This window comes from Seriola aureovittata, chromosome 5 (genome assembly GCF_021018895.1).
Source record: "Seriola aureovittata isolate HTS-2021-v1 ecotype China chromosome 5, ASM2101889v1, whole genome shotgun sequence".
NCBI classification, from domain to species: domain Eukaryota; kingdom Metazoa; phylum Chordata; class Actinopteri; order Carangiformes; family Carangidae; genus Seriola; species Seriola aureovittata.
In genome coordinates this window covers 21,812,979-21,826,743 of record NC_079368.1, presented here as the reverse complement: position 1 = coordinate 21,826,743, position 13,765 = coordinate 21,812,979, and the positions used below count along the sequence as shown (strand labels likewise).

The 13,765-nt window shown below is 41.0% G+C and overlaps 2 protein-coding genes across 3 annotated transcripts; one reads left to right on the top strand and one right to left on the bottom strand.

Annotated features, from left to right (window-relative positions):
• Positions 1-5,598: 5,598 nt before the first annotated feature.
• mrps30 (mitochondrial ribosomal protein S30) lies at positions 5,599-8,314 on the bottom strand. Its single transcript, XM_056377242.1, has 5 exons — positions 7,708-8,314; positions 7,185-7,330; positions 6,795-6,900; positions 6,295-6,471; positions 5,599-6,149 (listed from the first exon to the last, which is right to left on the bottom strand). Exons 1-5 carry the CDS (start codon positions 8,312-8,314, stop codon positions 5,890-5,892), a joined length of 1,296 nt encoding a protein of 431 aa, XP_056233217.1. The 3' UTR covers positions 5,599-5,889.
• Positions 8,189-13,012, top strand: hint2 (histidine triad nucleotide binding protein 2). Of its 2 annotated transcripts, none has more exons than XM_056377244.1 (5): positions 8,189-8,321; positions 9,482-9,619; positions 10,515-10,619; positions 12,483-12,555; positions 12,665-13,012. In XM_056377244.1, exons 1-5 carry the CDS (start codon positions 8,313-8,315, stop codon positions 12,754-12,756), a joined length of 417 nt encoding a protein of 138 aa, XP_056233219.1. In that variant the 5' UTR covers positions 8,189-8,312; the 3' UTR covers positions 12,757-13,012. The 2 variants fall into 2 exon arrangements, with proteins under 2 accessions (XP_056233219.1, XP_056233218.1); XM_056377243.1 differs by lacking the exon at positions 8,189-8,321 and adding an exon at positions 9,063-9,254.
• Positions 13,013-13,765: the final 753 nt, after the last annotated feature.

Below are 13,765 nucleotides of genomic sequence, written 5' to 3'. Positions count from 1 at the left end.
GTTCTGTCTAGCCGGTCTGAAGGTATCCACGTCTCCCTCCCTGTATGCCTGTTCTTTTTGGTGCCTGAGTCCTCTCAGCTGTTTGGTGAACGAGGGCTTGTGGTTGTTGTATTTAATGATTGGTTTTGGTTGGGAGGCATATCTGCTCACAGAAGTTAATATATGAACAGACAGTGTCAGCCGCCTGTTGTCCTCAGGGCCTCTCATAGACTCTCAGTCAGTGGACTCCAGTCCTGAAGCATCTCCAATGCTTCTGGAGTCCGTCTCCTTGTAGTAGCCCTGATTGGTTTGGCCCTCTTCAGCTGTTGTCTGAATGTCGGGACCATCTGGGCGCGGGGGATGGAGCGGTATGCGTGTTTGATGGTGGAGTAAAAGTGAGCCAGTGTTTTTTTTCATCACGCCTGGAAAAACACTGGATCACTTTATGTTTACAATTATCGTTAAGCATGTTAGCATGCCATAGTTAGCAGTTATAGTTAGTCAATTCAGTTACATTTTATTTGCATAGCATCAAATCATAACTTACATTATCTCAAGGCGCTTTAAATGCTGGTCAAGACAATATTATAGGGACAAACAGTTCCCACAATGAGCAGGCACTTGGTGACAGTGGGGAGGAAAAATGACCTGGTCTGTTGTTGTCATGATGAAAACTCATGGGGTCTACTAACTCATCAGGATTCAGCCTCTGGGGACCATGAATGTTTCAACCAAATTTCATGGAAAGAAGTCACATTGTTTTTGTATGTGAGTGATTTCGGGTTTAGTTGTATGTCCAGTCTGTGTCTGTTTCTGTGTTCGAGGAGGCTTCAGTTACAGAATGACCGTCGGCCTGCATCACTGTCACGCAGGATCAGATGCCACATATTCTAAATGTCTCTGTCTATTTGGTCTACAGATTGAAATTTGCAGCCATATGCAGATTTGACAGAACTCAGTCTATCAGATACTTGCTCAAGCATCACTGAGACGTGATTCTATCTAAGAGTGTCTGAGATACGACGGGTAAATATCTCAGTGTAAACAGCCAGTGCTTTGAGATTTCTGACTCTAGTCTTATTGTATTATATTTAACTGGTTAAGGTCTAATGAGATGATGAGCATTTGTCTCACTGTCTTTCTTTAAAATGACTCGCTTTGTAGTCTCTTCCTTTCAAATACTGATTGTATGTTTAGCAATCAATAATTAATCACACATATTGTTCTGAGTAGATCAACTTAGAGTGCAAGTTTACTCAGTGGGATAGGATTAGTTGCTGAGGACAAACAGTCTCACAGGAGATGTATCTTAAACATTTAACTCTTGTTATTTGTTGCCTCTAAATGGAAATTTCTTTACAAACAGTTATTTAACAGTAAAATTATCATCCTACAATCATCATCACACCGGTTTTCCACCTCTCAGTAATCAGTAAATTGATCAGTTTGTTGGAGAAAATGTAAAAGTTTGCTCAGTGTGTTGTCCAAAGTTTCCATCAAGCTAAAGCTCAAAGAATTTGCCTGAATATTTAAGGATGAAATATGGATAAAAGTTGAAAATACCAATACTGTTTTCAGCGTTACGTTCAGCTCCAACTTGCAAGACTTGGTTTTTCTATGCATCAACCCCCCTGTACCTTCAGCATGTGTGTGCTTGAGATACATAAAAATGTGCTGAGCAGAGACGTTGAGCAGGTTTGTCAGGTCAAATAGCTGAAGGGTTAAAAGCGTGTGGTGTTTCAAACCAATGGACGTCTTTTAGTGTTTTAACATCAGAGAAAAGCGTTAGCCACATAACAATCTACAGTCAACCTCACCCTTCAAATACAAAGCAAAGTGTTGTCGCTGTAGGACAAAGTGAAACCAAGCTAATTGTGTTTAGAAATGTTTTCCTCTGGTGCCAGAACAAAGTACAGTCACATCTATGTGGCGATGATGGACAAACCTCCCCATCCTCTCTTGTCTGTAATGGATCTGAGAAACAAATGGAATTTGCCTGGAGCCCAGCAGATGTTGGAGAGGAAGCTGGTTTTCGTCCAGTATGGTGCGCTCCCTTGTGAAAGTGAAAGGTGCACTCACTCAGACATGGATGATTAAAACTATAAAACAAAAAGCTGATGGAATATAAATAAGAACAAATAGTTGCAGATGTGTTTCGTAGACAACGGGGAGTTTTATAAATCTGCAGGAGAAGAGGACGGTAACCCTCCTTTCAACACCGTGTAACACAAGATAGTGCTTCCAATATATGTGTGTGTCCACTGGGGGTTTCTGTGGTCAGAATAATGTTGAAGCCTCCTCACAGTTTAGACTGGAGGGAAACAACCACAGAAACACTTTGGCTATCAGCTGCTCACAGAGAATCACCCTCTTTAAATAGACACACGATCTTTACCTGTGCTGAACTAGGTCATCAAACACACACACACACACACACACACACACACACATGAGGCACACACTGGTATGTTGTTCGTCAACAAACACCCCTCCCGAGCTCAGCTCTATGGTTACCACCCCTGTTCCATCAATGCAAACACACTCACACACAAACACACACACACACACACAAACACACACACTCACAAAGACAAACTAACTCTGCCCCAAATACCTATTTTTAGTTTTAAGGTTTAGTTTTCAGCTTATTGTCCCCAGAGAGAGATTTTGACCAGTACATGGCAGATTTTCACCAATACAGAAATCTATACAGATAAACTACAGGAGCGCAGAGTTTAAACTAAATTAGTTTCAGTTCAAATGGCATTTAACTACATTACTTCCTGTAACGACACACTTTGGAAAGGACAGTTTTGAGCACAGTGCAATGTTTCATAAACGCAGGACAAGAGAGGTCTGTTTTCACTCAGCGGTGATGCCACTTTTATTCGGTTTTCTTGTTTATATTTTGTAGCTTTTTGTGGCAAAAAAAAAAAAAAGTTTTCTTTTAAATTCTCAAATGATATTTTGGGAGAAGACCTGAGAAGACCAGATACCGTCTCAAGGTACCATTGTGAATGTAAGTAAATAACATTAGCAAGTCATTTATACAGAACTTTTGAATGAACAGGAGTTGGAAAGTACTTTAGGAAGAGGAACAGACAAGACATTCACTACTTCAGGTTATTGCTAACTGCAGAATTTCAGTGCGCTACAGATACGCAGGCGTAGGACGACACAGCAGCTACAGCCTTTTGTCAGACAACAAAATCAAATCTCTTAACCGTGGGAGTATGTCTTAAGCAAATGTTCATGACTCAATGGGCCATGCTTCATGAGAAAAGGCTCCTGAAGTCTCTGACCATGCAGCTCATCTTGGAAACATGATATCCAACGACCTCTGACCCCCCTCACTCCCTCCAGAGCCACCAACTCCCCCTCTTTTTTTTTTTGTTACCCCTGACATTCCTGAGTCCCACCAGCAGCAGCCCACCCACATACACAGACAGGAAAATTACATCGAATCTGACCAGATCTTTAAATGAAAAAATAAATGCAAGTGTTTCCCTGCTATAAAGTCTGTATATAAATATTTGTCTAAAGTTTAAAAGCATAAAGTGTCATCAATCTGTTTTAAAACCATCCTTTAAAATCAATATTTTTTTCTTTTGTTTGTTTTTGTTAAAACTCCATGTGCTTAATTTTGTTAATGAAATGACTGTATATGTGTAAGCTGTGAGCAAATGATCACTTTATTTCTAAGTTAATCGTCATTGTTGAGACAGCTACGGGAATCCCGTAAGCATGAGCTGAGGGGTAAAGCAAGTTTTACCAGCTGAGTGCCTAACAATTGGACCGGCATAACGCAACCCTAACCAGTATGATTCAGCTTGTTGCCAGCTTGAGTGATCAGCCCAACCGGCTCATACCAATCAGACTGTCTCATGACTTGCTTTTCACAGTTAGTGAAGACAAAGACATCAAGAAAATAATTATTTTAAAGGGCAGTCTCTTCCAGCTGACACAGTAAATCAGCCTGAGTTGACTTATAGAGACCAGATGTTAAACTAATATTAAAAATATTCTGTAGTGTAGTTGTTGTTGTGGAAGGATAGGTCTGGATAGTGCCAATCACCTCCTATCACATGAGTGAAGCCAGTGACAGACATACAAGCCACTAATGCACAGACAATGTGGGAGTATTAATAAAGAGTCAGTGACGATGAAGGCCACACAAAGATGGCAGCTCGGGGGAAGACTCAGTGAGAACGTCATCAGACGGTGTGATGCCAGGGACTGTCCAGTGTGTATTCATATCACAAAGCAGAGAGGGGAGGGGGTAAGATAAAGAGAGCGGAGGGAGTGAAGGAAGGAGGTTGGTCATCCTGGTAATAAAAGCAACTGTGCTCAGCTGTCATTCATCAGAGAGAGGACTTATACACATAAACACAGACACTTTCTCAGCAGCTCTCTCACTATGACACTCTTTTCTTTGACCGACATGCTCACATGCACAGACATAAACGAATCCCATCCTTTCCATCCATTTCCTTTCATATCAGCTGTTCTTCTCTCTTGTGTGTGCAGCCCTCAGGGGGTTTCTTCCTCTTAATCTATTGCACATTTCTCCTCCAGAGCTGCAGCATTCAAACGCGCAGTGAGGACTCGACACCAGAAGGCTCAAACTGTTCACCGAAAAATTTCCAGCTTTACTGGTCTCTCTCTGTTTCTGTTTCTGTTTCTAGTGCTGGTGGTTAGCTTGACTGTCTGCCAGCAGGATCTATTCAACAGTAATGAACAGGTTTAATTGGCAGCAGGGATGCAGTGCTATTTGTTACTGGAGTGCATCTATGACGAGTACATTTATAATTATCTAAGGTTATATAACCACTGTTCCTATGCTGGCATGTTTGCATATATTAGTCAGCTGTAACTCACCACACAATCAAATGCTAGACTGACGTAATGAATAGTTAGTAAAGACAAACAAATTCTTTTAACTTCAGTGTCACACAGTGTGTGGGAACTTTGAGCGCTGACTTTAACACTCACTTTTCTGCTTTGTATCTGCACAGATGGTCATAAAAGCACCTCTTCTTTCACAGTGTGTTTGTGTAACCTCAACATCAAGGGGGGAGATTTGCATATGGACGGTGGGGACATGTCCTTACCAATACTTTGGGAAGACAGAATTATCCCTACCAATATTTTATGAACTCGTTCGTACTGTTTGGAGTGATGTCATTGACTCAAAGAGCGGGGGGGGGGGGGCTTTATGTAAATAAGCTGACCTTACAGACATGTGGTCAAACAGGATGACAAATGGATCAAAAGAGTGTAGAAACAAAAGGTGTTTTCATTTAGAGGCCTCACAGTGTAACACCTGTGATCAACTTACCAGGGGGCCGGGAGGGACCCCCAGACTGTATCAGTTAGTAAGGTAAGGGTATTGTAAGATAGTGAGGAATTTAGCAAGATAAAGGAAGAGGGCGCTGCATGCAGACAGACAGGCGCCAAGTCCCAACTGCCCAAATGTGTATTATAAGTATAGAAAATAAAGATAAGTTTGGTTCTGCTGCTTCAATTTTGGTACTTTCAAAAAATTGTGTGACACAGGTAAAAAGGCGTCTTATAAATGATCACATTTTAGTTGTAAGCACTGAAAGACACACAAGAATCTCTGTTTGTAAAGCATGATTTTATTTTTGCATAAATACAGTCTGCACAGTAATAATAACCAGGGATGTGTGTTTAGTATTTTTCAGTACTTTGTTCAGTTAACCTGTTTAACACAGATTTTTCTGCTTTTTGAACATTACAGTTTTATACAATCTGGCAAAACTTCCTCATTTCTGCCATGTTGGATCTTTAAGAGCTCTTTCTCTTAAATTCCTGCTTCTTCCAACACCTTAGAAAACACAGACAGATAGAGGCAAAGAATCACAAGAGCAGACAGGTACCCGAAGAAGTCTACGGCCGGTTCATGAGGAACTGAACCAGCAGCTTGATGACACTGTCATTCAGACCCACCACCTCTCCGTCCTGCACTGTCTCGTACAGTCGCAGGCTCTCTGTGCCCCACAGGAGGTTCTTCCTGGGGTTGTTGGCGTCTGTCTCCACGGAGAGAGCCACCGTGTTGAGCTGGTAGCAGAAGAAGGAGAAGAAGTGGCCATCGGAGATCACAGCCTGGGACACGAAAGGCCTGGTGACGTCCTCTTGGTCCCAGAAACCTACAAAAGTGAGAGGGAAGTATAACCACAAGCTGTTTCTTCTCTTTTTAGTAAAAGGTAATTTCATTTTAAAAGACTTTGGCATGGTTAAAATATAACAGGGTTTCTGTACTTAGAATGACTCTTTCCTGTGTTGATAACTCACCCTGGTACAAGGCTTGAGCCCCTGTCCAGGCGAAGAGGCTGGCCAGTCCGTTAGCTCGGAGAAAGACCTCCACCTGGTCAGACATCTGCTGCCGAGCCATCCGCTCTCGGTGGAATCGGTCAGGAACCAGGTGGAACTGAGTGTGACCGTAGCATGCTGGGTCTGGTAGCTTAGCGCCTGTTAATGAGAGGAGGGAGAGTGTCTTGTTTCAAAAGTTAGATCAGAGGAAACGTGAAGAGCAAAACGGCAAACAGTTATTTGTTTCCAGTAATTTCTCCAACAGCAGGAAAAATAACCATCTCATAGACTATGACTGTATCTGACTGAACAGACATTGAAAGTTGCACGCTGGTGTCCTCTAGTGACAGCAAGAGGTAACTGAATAATGAGAAATTTAACTTTCTTGCCATGACATGTAACTGGCACACAACACACACATTTACCCACAGCCCTCCACCTAATGTTCTGTTGACTTATGTTGACTTATTGACATGTGTTACCTGTGAAGATGTTGTTGTCGTACTGCCTTCTGAACAGGGGCATCACATTGGGACAAAGTGTGATCTCTGGTACTTCAGCTGCATACGAAGCCTCCAGCGGGGTAAACTGACAGAAGGTAAGTGATAAGTGATTTTATAACACCTTTCAGTGCTTGTTTGTTTAAATGATTTGTGTCCTTTAATAATGACTTTCTCCAGTTTGGTAGGTTTGTCATGTATGATTACTGCATCCGAACCAAAAACAGATGAATGAAATATATAAAACACTGTGCAACAGCCACAATCCTAATAAAGATCCTCCTCCCATTACTTAAAATGAAAGACATATTATAATGTGTTGCTCTGTTTTTTTAGTACATAAAGTCCATAGTGTGAAAATTATTACACTACCTGTGGCAGTTGTTGAGTGGTCCGAATCTGACAGAGCGGGTGGTCATCAATCTGGAACCTGGTTGGCTCTTGCCGGCCTCTCCGGTGTCCCTTTGGGATGATTCTCTGTCCTCTCCTCCAATAAAAATGCACCTGGGGATTAATATCTGATGAAGAAAATAAACATTATAAACATAATAATATATATATATAATTCTGAATTGGGACATTCAGCATGAATATTTTTACTTTTGGTAGTTTGTGTATATCTTTGGTTGGTTTATATGTTTTATAATTAACAATTATTAATTCTGAGTTTTTTGTATTGCGTTTACTGTGATATAAAACATACATTTTATATTTGAGAGGCTTTTTCACACGCTCGACTAATCGATCAAGACTAATCACTTCAGCTCTAGTATATTCTGATGCTTTTGTACCTCAAAGTAAAATTCTGAATGCAGGACTTTTGTAACAGAGTATTGCTACTTTTACGTCACTAAAAGATGTGAGTACTTCTTCCACTTCTGACAATCACCCATACCTAGACTTGACAGGAGGAGCACTGGGTTGTATTTAGTCAGACTGTAGGTGAGTCCCGTTAACAGGTTTCTCAGAAAAGGTCCGACCATCATCTCCTGCTCTCGGTATAGGAAAGGTTTGCGTTTCTTCGTGTGCCAGTGCTCCTGTAAAATCACACGAGTGACCATGGAGCGGATGTCAGCGAACGCATCATCTTCAATCCCCGGCACTGCAATCTGAGCTGCCGTCGACGGAGAGCCCTTCTCCCCGGCGACCTCCTCCGGGACCGGGGTGAATTTCTCGGGCAGGCCCGGGATGTAGGCGGTCTTGGTGAAGTGCTGATACCATCTGTCTGCGTTCCGGGCAAAAGTCTGAGGGTAAACCACGAATTTCTCCCGCTGGATACGAGTGATGAGGGAGAGCTTCTCCTCCACCGAAGAGGCACATATCTTTTTTATCTGCTCCTCAACCTGCCGCCGCCGAGCTGATTTGCTTTTAGCCGTGAGAGAGGGGACGATGGGGGGGTACACGGGCTCCTTAGCCGCAGCCTCTGTGTGGACGAGCTTTTGATGTCTGAACGGAGGCAGGTTTTTAGGGAACAGCAAGGGCAGCCGTGTGCGAGCCGCCATGTTTCAGGTGTTTCTTCTTCTTCTTCTTCTTTTAGTTTGGTTGTAAACCACCATGCAGGTGCAGTACCGCCACCTATCGAACTGGAGTATAAAACTATCATCAGCTTCTTCCGTTGCGTTGACACATGAACTAGTAGTCTCCCACAACAGCGTCCCCTGCTGTACAGAAAGTCACGATGAAATATATTCAGTAAAACAATATTTTAGGTCTCTGGAGATCTGTTCATAGATCCCTATGTATATATTGTAGTTTATTTCAGCTCAGTGCCATATTATATGATTTACTTTGGTAGCTAATGCTAGCACCGTGGTTAGCATCGCCGACCGTTGATGCTCTTGAATGACCCTTCTAGCCATAAAATGCCCCCTTCACAGACACTACAAATGTCGTAAGTTTGAGTTGTTCAAACATTATAAAGGCGATAATAATATTTTGAGAACCTATATGCGCACTGCCGGTTGTCAAATGAATCGAAAATGAGCACTGAAGTCATATCTAACAACTAATAAGAAAAAGGCTATTTTTTGGCCATTTAATTACGCTATACTTCAGTTTTGCACTTGAAACTATTCTTTACGTTTGCTCCCAACATTGTTAATTACATTACCCATATACAAATCGATTTCTGATAAGACTAGTAATTCTTACTTCTGTAACGTTGTGCCATTTTTCTGTAGCCTATTGTAAACAGAGATAAGGCGCATTCGTGACTAGCTAAAAAACGTTTCAAGTGGATACCTGAAGGCAACATCAACGTAGTGTACGTTGGGTGCAGAGTTTTGGTTTGTGAACAAGATTTTTGTACTGTGCAGTTGTGTGTTAAAAGTATGCTAGTTAACTAGTCAACTAGCTATGTATTTTCGCCAGTTTTTGCGGATACGTTACGTCGGGACCGGAACGGCTCACCTCAACTGTTTGCAGCGTGTTTGTCGAGCCGAGGTAGCTGCTCTAAAGATAATCACTCTTGTTTTTATCGTCATAAACATTTTCTTTCCTTTAGCTACATTGGAGCATTTAGACAACACCTGCCCTTCCAGCTCTGGTGGTGGCTGTGGGAAACCTGCAGCGGCCAGCCACCAAGATGTTTGGTTTATTGTGGCCCTCGTACGTTGTTTTGATGTTATGTTTGCTTTATTTTGTGTGTCATGTGTCTGGCTGACCCACAGAGACCACTGTGCACCAAGAGTGACGAGGTGAGACTTGCAGAGGAGGCAAGCAAGAAGTACGGCTCCCCAGCTCCAACCATCTTCTCCAAAGTGATTGACAAAAGCATCCCTGCAGATATCATTTATGAAGATGAGAAGGTAAACATCACAACACGTCCCCAAAACATGTGTCTGTAAATGGTTATCTCTGCTGGCCTATTCCACGTGGAGTCTAGAGATAACTTAGCACAGACTTGTTGATAAAGTTGTGAAATGTACAGTTGTGTTTGCAGGCACCCTAGGACAAATGATAAATTTGTTTTGTTTGGTAGATTTTTTTAAGTGAAAAGAAGCAGCAAACAGGTATTAAAAATGAGCCCTTGTTCAAACGTTAATGCACTGTTACTTTTTATTTCATGAATTCATAAAATAGAAAAAATTAAACTAATGGTGGCATGTACTAAAGTTTGGTCATCCTTCTACTTTTGAGATAATTAGAACTTAATTAGCTCATTAGGCTGCAATTGACTTATTCTAATGCAGGTAAAGAAGTGTAATTGGGAAACATCATCTGATGACATTTCCACGTTGATAAACTGTCTGACTCTTCAAACCTTTCAGTAACAGTCAACAATCACGGGCTCCTCTAAGTAACAGACTGAGGATCTGATTGACACCTACAAAACAGAGGCCATAAAAATGACTCTCTGAAGTGTCACTAGGAAATGATGTTTAAGACAGGACCTGAAATACCAAGAAAACCTCCAGATAAAACTAAACACATGCTGGGCAGAAAGGCAAAGCACAACCCCTGTGTGACTCCAAGGGACCTGCAGGAGGATTTAGCTGACACTGGTGGGGTGAGAAAGAAAGAGCCACATTTGATGAAAACTGTGAGGGTGGAAATATTCTACTTTTGGGTTGTGTGGCACAGGAAATACTGCACAGATAGATGGAAGAAGTCAGTAAAGAAGAAGTCACCAAAGTTTTGCTTAGAACTGTGTATATATATATATATATATATTTATTTATTTTTTGTGTGTGTGTTTATCAGTGTTTGGCATTCAGGGATATCAGCCCGCAGGCCCCTGTTCATTTCCTGGTCATTCCAAGGGTTCCTATTCCCAGAATAAGTGAGGCCAAGGACGATGATGCTGAGGTAAGTTGGACACACTTTTTCTGTGTCTGATGATGGTTCTGTTCAGGGGTTTGATGGGGGGTCTGGAGCCCATGTTAGCATGCATTGAGTGGCCCCTGGACTGGACAGGTCATCAGTGTATCACAGAGCCCAGAGAGGCAACCACATTTACATACCTCTACTATATGGACACCCAAACAGTAAACCCATATGTGGTTGTTCTGCATTTTCAATTCCAACACAATGGGCAATAGTCTGCTGCTATAACCGCCTCCACTCTTCTGGAGCTGTTTTCCACAAGATTACATAAACTGGCTGCAGGGATTTGCTCCAATTCAGCCACAAGAGCATTAGTGAGGCCGGGCGCTGATGTTGGGCCAGTTCATGCCAAGGGTGTTGGATGGGGTTGAGGTCAGGGCTCTGTGCAGGCCAATCAGGTTCTTCCACACCAAACTCAGAAGACCATCTCTTCATGGACTTTGTTTTGTGCACAGGAATATTTTCATGTTCAGATAAGTATGTTTCCCAAACGGTTGGCACAAGGCACCTGGAGGCACACCATAGTCTAAAATATACATATAACACAAATATATAATGTATTTACCATTAAGTGTCCCATAATTGAAATTAAGTAGCTTAGCCCAAACCCTTAAGAATATAGCCCGAGGCCAGAAGTTGGCAAATATACTGTAGGTCAACAAACTTTAGGCTGTGTAGTGATACTACACTAGTACTACACTTTTTGTTGTTTACCTACTTTGCATTTCTGTGGACTTTTGGGAGCGGTGTTAAAAATCATCAAACAAATACTGTAAACTCCACACAGCATTATTAAAATCAAACTATAATTGTTATTGTTAAGATTAAAATCTTATTTACTGTCATTGTCTCCTCGGTCTAGCTTCAGGACAGATTCACACTAAGCTGAGGAATACTATAGAAAGTCGTTGCCATAACTTAAAACAATGTGTATGTTGAACTTGTTGGACATCAACATCCAAAATCATCAATAGTTTCAAGTGCATGGTCATTTTATTCATGTAGCACATTTTATTAAAGGTAAATTCAACATACATTTATAAGCACACAGCAACAAGTAGTAAAGATTAAAAAGAATTTTCCAGGATATAGCTGGATCAATTTTTTAGTAACCGCCAGGGCTCACGTCCAACCAGGCCCCTCATGTATTAACATGCACTTGAGTGTCTGAGCTAACCATGTTTAGTTTTTTTTTTGTTTGTTTTTTTAATAGAAGTTAATTACCTGGTGATGTTTGAAAAACCCAAAATTTTGTTAAAAATACTTAGCACGATCTGACATATCTATATGACATATTCATATGTGCAGAATCCTTAAAGATTCTGGTAAACCATCTCATCAGCTGCATGAAAAATGTTTTTTAACCCGTTTACTTAGTTTCGGCTTAGTTATAATGAATCATTTTTTTTCTCGCCAGTTAACTGTCTTTGTTTTGGTTTGAAAACGGAGGCGTGACTGGGGGAAACAAGTTAAAAAAAACTTCACTAAATAGAATATTTCTTAATCCAGATGGTTAGAAGAATCTTCAGATACACAACGGTAAGTGTTTTTATTTTGGTTTTTTCAATCACTGAGGTTTAATTAACTTTAGAAAAGACAAAGACTGAGGCTCTTTGTCCCAAATGTATGTTAATGCATGAGGGCCACAAACTGGGGCAATGGTCCAACATGGGTCCTTTGCCACAGAATTTCCTCCAATGTCCATTCACACTCAAAATGTTAATTTTTGAAAAGTCATAACTGCTGCACCTCCAGTTCACCCATCGTCGAGTAATGGGTAACAACAAATGTCGGACACATCCAATGAAAATCATGTCTTGAGCTCTTTTTTTTCCCGACTTTCAGCTCTTGGGACATTTGTTGGTTGTCGCCAAAAATGTGGCAAAGCAACAATCTCTAGATGAAGGATACAGAGTGGGTAAGTTATATAGTTGATAAAAGTAACGGGCCTGCAGCCATTAATGTGAAAATACAGGCTGTTTATTTACCTCCACATTGAATTCTGGGTATGTTTCTGCCCTCCACAGTGATCAACGACGGAAAGCACGGCGCTCAGTCAGTTTACCACCTTCACGTCCACGTACTGGGAGGAAGACAAATGACTTGGCCACCAGGATAATGGTGTCATGTTGATGTTAATGTGTCTGTCAGTTAATCTACTTTCACGTGTTTAATCCCATGAGCAACATATGATGGGTGTAGTTCATGCAAAAGTTTGTATTCCCCTGCACAAAAAACTCACTTCACCACACAAAATAAGAAATGTAAATATGTTGATTTTAAGAAATGTAAAAAAAATTGTAAAAAATGAAGAGTCCTCTTGATATGACTGCAAATAAAGATGCTGCTTCCAAAAATGGAGGCTGAAAACTCAACCCAGTTCTTTATAACCTCTATCCATTTATCAACTGCAGACTTATTATGGTGTATTAATGGATTATAACTGATCTATAAATAATAGTAACTATAAATATTAGTAAATGACGTATTAACCATTAACAAATCCATTACTTGCAGCTTATAAACTTTTGATAAATGCTGTTTTAAGGCAGAAAATCTAATATTCATATACAACACATTTGAAAATGTTCTTAAGTGTAGAGCTAACACTGATGAACCCCCTCACTAATCATTCACCACCTCCACGGTCGGCATGTGCCCACACACTGGCAGTGAGTGTTGGAGAAGGGAAAGCTGTGGTGTGACTGGGTGGTATGATTTCAGTGACCTTGGTGCCCGTGAGTGAGGGTTACTGTGTGTCATTTGGGGGGGGGTGAACTTTCCTCCATATTTAATTACAAAACAGTGTGTACTTTCTTGAACGTCACTGTGGGATATACATAGATGGGTCAGGAGGAAAGAGGAAATGAGACCTGGATTAATGACACTAGAGAGAGTTTCATTTTTTTTTTTTTTTTTTTTTTTTTTTTAGATTTTAAGCTGATTCCATGAAGTGCACTGGCAAATGATCCCAAATAAAAATCATATCCACTCACTGATCTCTATGCACTTCATACCAATCACAAAAAACAGGTGTAGGTTGAGAGGAGTGCAGAGGTTTCTCCAACATGATATCAGAGAAATATTCCTAATATTTAGTGTATTTTAACTCGGATTACCAACATCTC